Source organism: Tachysurus fulvidraco, chromosome 6, assembly GCF_022655615.1.
Source record: "Tachysurus fulvidraco isolate hzauxx_2018 chromosome 6, HZAU_PFXX_2.0, whole genome shotgun sequence".
Taxonomy (NCBI): Eukaryota; Metazoa; Chordata; class Actinopteri; order Siluriformes; family Bagridae; genus Tachysurus; species Tachysurus fulvidraco.
This window is the reverse complement of record NC_062523.1, coordinates 31,794,667-31,799,757: the sequence shown is the minus strand read 5'-3', so window position 1 is coordinate 31,799,757 and position 5,091 is coordinate 31,794,667. Positions and strand designations below refer to the sequence as shown.

At 43.9% G+C, this 5,091-nt stretch overlaps 1 protein-coding gene across 3 annotated transcripts in view; it reads right to left on the bottom strand.

Annotated features, from left to right (window-relative positions):
- Nucleotides 1–245: 245 nt before the first annotated feature.
- The window catches only part of arsh (arylsulfatase H), a 7,099-nt gene continuing 2,253 nt past the window's right edge, over nt 246–5,091 (bottom strand). For all 3 annotated transcript variants that reach the window (XM_027145459.2, XM_047815388.1, XM_047815389.1), the window contains 9 exons: nt 4,292–4,429; nt 4,089–4,210; nt 3,427–3,549; nt 2,898–3,321; nt 2,639–2,775; nt 2,422–2,556; nt 1,029–1,191; nt 803–924; nt 246–707 (listed from right to left, as the gene is read on the bottom strand). In XM_027145459.2, the coding sequence (XP_027001260.2) occupies nt 385–707; nt 803–924; nt 1,029–1,191; nt 2,422–2,556; nt 2,639–2,775; nt 2,898–3,321; nt 3,427–3,549; nt 4,089–4,210; nt 4,292–4,429 (1,687 nt within the window). In that variant the 3' untranslated portion in view covers nt 246–384. The remainder of the gene's footprint in view (nt 708–802; nt 925–1,028; nt 1,192–2,421; nt 2,557–2,638; nt 2,776–2,897; nt 3,322–3,426; nt 3,550–4,088; nt 4,211–4,291; nt 4,430–5,091) is intronic.

Genomic DNA, 5,091 nt, shown 5'->3' with positions numbered 1-5,091 from the left:
AGAAGATGAATGAATGAATGAATGTTCATTTCTCCATATTTTACCATCGTTAATGATGCCCCAGGAATAGTTTAGTGAAGTGAAGTGAAACAGCGCCTCACTGTGGCTTCACCTGTGTCAGGCACATTTCTATTCTCAGTGAATGAGGTGTGAGGGACACAACACAAAAATCAAAGCCACTGCAAATCACACACACACACACACACACAATGTTCACACAAATTCAACACACACTTACTCACAAGGACATGCTGAGCTGTTTATTAGATAAATCTGACATCAAAATAAATCTTGTGAAGCTTGTGATAAAAGTTCACAAGTCATTTGTCTTGAACAGAATTGAAATTCCTTTGTCCATAAATACACATGCTATTATAATGTCCTTCAAGACTCCAAGCAGGAGCAGAACGGGAAAACGCCGCAGCACGGCTGTAACCATGGCTTCCACAGCGCGTTCGGCCATGACAGCTGGTTCTCAGGGAGCATCAGTGTCCGCCGGTGTTCCTGCACGGCATCTTGTACGCGCCGCAACACCTCGCTGTGACGTGGCTCCATCTCTGCCGTCAAAGGTACCGCCTCTGAGGGGTCAGAGGTCATGTCGAAGACAAGTGGCGGGTCGTGGTGTGTGATGATGTCACCATGGCACAGGCATGATTGTGTGCCATCGCAATTGGCAGTGAAGAAGTGCACTTTAAAGACTGAGTCACCTGAACATAAAAAAAATAAAACATTTAAACTTATTATTAATAATGTGTGTGTGTGTGTGTGTGTGTTTGTGTGTGTGTGTCTGTGTGTGACTCACTGTCAGGAGGATGCCAGCGAACTGCACTCAAATAAACACCACAGTAGTGAAACATGAACTCGTGTTTTGAACGCTTAGTTTTTCCCTCTAACAGCGGCAGCAGGTCATGACCATCCAGAATCCTACAACACACACACTGTCATTATTAACAGTTTGTTATATATGAGGTAAATAATGGCACCGGAACATTCAGTTGCCAAATGTTATATGTTTAATGTGCACTAGCCTGTCATTAGGCAGCTGTCCTCCTGCTAGATTCACTATAGTAGGTAATATGTCCATTAAACTGGTAGGCTCATTAATGACTTTCCCGGCTGGAAGACGATTTTTCCACCGGAATATTCCAGGAACACGAATGCCACCTTCCCAACCAGCCGTGTTTTTACCACCTGCACAAAATATAAAAAGTCTGTGTAGGTGGGATGTTAATATCAAGCCTCACAACCATCAAAATACCAAAATCTCCAGTGGAAAAAATGGTAGGATGCAAATTATTGTATTACTGAAGCGTAGTGAACTCAATAAACATAATAACTGCATAAATAAGTGCTGATAAGGGGGGGCACGGTGGCTTAGTGGTTAGTACGTTCGCCTCACACCTCCAAGGTCGGGGGTTCGATTCCCACCTCCACCTTGTGTGTGGAGTTTGCATGTTCTCCCCGTGCCTCGGGGGTTTCCTCCGGGTACTCCGGTTTCCTCCCTCGGTCCAAAGACATGCATGGTAGGTTGATTGGCATCTCTGGATAATTGTCCGTTGTGTGTGTGTGTGTGTGTGTGTATGAGAGTGTGAGATAGGCACAGGCTCCCCGTGACCCGAGAAGTTCGGATAAGCGGTAGAAGATGAATGAATGAATGAATGAATGAATGAGTGCTGATATCTTTTTCTATACAGATATAAATGATAAGCGAGTGTGATTACTTCATGCTGCTCTTTACTGATGACGGTGTGGAGAGTAGTGTGTCGTGATACTGTGATAAGTGTCACCAATGTGTCGATCTCACCAGTATAAGTGAGTCATGGACAGAATTTCAGGAAGAATTTTACTACCTCTTTACCACGATCAGTGTCCAGTTTTCCAATTGCAACAGTCCGGAGTTTCTCAAGACAGACGAAGGGTGATATTGTGCTCTCCTTGTGGGTGATTTAGTAAATATTCCTCCCTTCCACACACTACACTTCCACGTCCCACCCAAACCTGCCATCTCAGCTGTGACCACAGAGCATCTCCAGACATCACTATTTAGTCTTCACTATACACTCATTTCAATATTCGCTTTTTTTTATGAGACCCGATGACCACAGATATTTCCTTTAAATGTAGGCAATATTTAACCAGATGTTTGAGCACCTACTGAGAATGAGGACAAACGTGACGTAGCTTTTAACCGACTGCACACAAGTTCACAGTCACAAGGTCAGTAGTTTGTTATTAGCTCTCACTTAGAAAATGAGTGCAATAGTTTCAATAAGTAACCTTCAGAGTGCCAAATACACCCAGCTGAAGGATGGTTATTACTGCACACCTGGCAACCCAGTCAGTATAGTCATCAGGTAAATAAAGGAGAAATGACTAAAACAGTGGTCGGTTTGCTCAGTTCCGGTCTTGACCGTCTCATACCTCGATAAATTCCATTCCAGCCTCCTATGTGACCTTGTGAGTCTGAAATCCAGATATCTCCTCCATGATCAGACGTGAAGTACATCAGAGTCCTTTCAGAAAGGTTCAGCTTCTCGACTATCGTTACCATCCTGCCTACAAGAGGACATGTTGAAACAAAATAACAGGAAAAAATAAACGACAGATTTCACTTAGTCCAGCTACAGATTTCTCTCACCAATCATCCAGTCCATTTCCTCCACGTTGTCTCCGTAAACGCCATGCTTGCTTTTCCCCGCAAACTGTTTGGAGATGAACAGTGGCGTATGGACATGAGGCAGAGACAGAAACAGCAAAAAGGGTCTGTTCTGATTTCTGCAGGCACAAGACAGTAAATGGGCTTTAGATCAAATGTAACCGGGTTACAAAACCTACACTGTATAACTCGTGTGTAGTTTATTCAGGCCTATGACTGTTTTATGTAGCTTTTACTTCACCTCTCTACAAACTGCTCCGCCTCATTCATCAGCTTTCCAGTTAGTGTGTCCAGGTTCATCGGTTGTTCCACTACATCCTGGTTCCTCATGATGATGCAATTCCAGGTTTGTAGGAATGCAAACGGAACGTACCAAGTCAAAAATCCAAGTACATAAACAACGCTCAGGAACACAAGCATCCTGGAGCTGACTTCCAGAAGTCCAGTGAATTTAGCTGTGATTAGCGTCAACAATGCCAGCGCCAATAGCATGGAAATGTGCCACAGCAGCTTCTGAAGGTCTCTGAGCACATCTGTGCCATGTCCAGGTTTGCAGTCATTAAACAGGGTGAAGGGAAGACCATAAAAGTAGTCGAAGCCATGGCTGTTGGGATGGTGACAGTGATCGTTCCTGCTCTTACAGCTCACACCTAAGTGCCATTTTCCTGGTCAGAATGAAAAAGTAAAGATTGCTCATTAAACATCTTACACACAAAACAGGTTTAGTACAACATGATTCCTTTATAAAGAGATTAAACCCCATGTCTTACCCACAATTCCTGTAGTGTAACCCTGCTTTTGCAGGAGTTTGGCAAACGTGGTTTCATTGGATGGAAGACCTCCTGAAGCCCCAAGGAACAAGACCACCTGTACTCTTCCAGTACTTCCAAGACCTAAAGGGAAATATTATAGAGGTTAATGTTAAGGTTGTGATTTGGCTGAATGATCGTAACGATGAAGTTACTTGTTTTTTTCCTGTGCTGAAGCAGAATCTCTAGCACCAGATGTTCTTTAGACTGATCCTGAGAAAACAATTCTTTGCTCAGTGACGTTCCTGAAGCCCAGAGATTCTCCTCCCTAAAATAATTCAAATAGTTTCTTCTGTCCTGTAGGACTGAGAAAGATTTTAGCAAGTGATCATATGAGAAGACTGATATGAGAGGAGAATGAGATGGTGGTGCATGATTTGAGACGTGTCCACCATCTTGGGTGCTTGGTGCCGATGTTGGACACGCTAATGAGAGGTCCTCTAGCCCTACTGTCTTTCTGCCCAGGCAGATGATCTTTATTTATTCATTTGGGGTAGCACTGTTCTTTCACAAAGGGTGCCAACATTTCTGCAGTTAACTACATACAGTACAAGTAAAACAAACCTAATATATAATCGTAAATATTGTCAATTTGTACATAACTAAAGCAGTCAGACACACACCTGTACGCAGAGCATAACGTCCGGTCATGAACGCAGCTCTGCTCGGTGTACAGAGAGGAGCAGCAGCAATGTGCTGAGTCAGTGTCACGCCTTCCTTCGCTAACCTGTCGATGTTCGTGGTTCTGGAGACAAATCGGAGGTCAGACTTGTCTGAAAATCCGCGTCAAAATGAAGACAAAATGAAGAATGTGTGTTTTATTCACCTTATCGTATTGTTTCCATAGCATCCGACATCCCCAATCCCCAGATCATCAACCATCATGAGTATGAAGTTTGGTTTGGTGGCATCTTCAGCATTTGTTACACTTTGCACAGTTAAGATAAAAAATCCTAGCAAATTCCTGAAACGGTAATAACAGCATCGACACGTGTTACCACGGCAACACGTGTAGCTTTTCATTCATTCATCTTCTACCGCTTATCCGAACTTCTTGGGTCACGGGGAGCCTGTGTCTATCTCAGGCGTCATCGGGCAACGAGGCAGGATACACCCTGGACGGAGTGCCAACCCATCACAGGGCACACACACATTCTCATTCACACACACACACACACACACACACTACGGACAATTTTAAAGAGATGCCAATCAACCTACCATGCATGTCTTTGGACCGGGGGAGGAAACCGGAGTACCCGGAGGAAACCCCCGAGGCACGGGGAGAACATGCAAACTCTACACATACTAGGCGGAGGTGGGAATCGAACCCCCAATCCTGGTGGTGTGAGGCGAACGTGCTAACCACTAAGCCCCCGTGACCCCCTCAGGTGTGGCTTGATATATTCATATATTGTTAAAGTGCAATATTTAGAACACAAACTGGTACTTAAGAATATTGTTTATTGTTTACTGTATTGTTTATTGTTTACTGTATTGGTTCACAATAACGTTTGTGCTCACTATGAGCACCAGAAGATGCCCCAGGTTTACATTTCACTAGCTGAAGTACAAGCCATAGACACAACTTGCTAGCTACATCTGGATTATAGAGGAAATCAATAA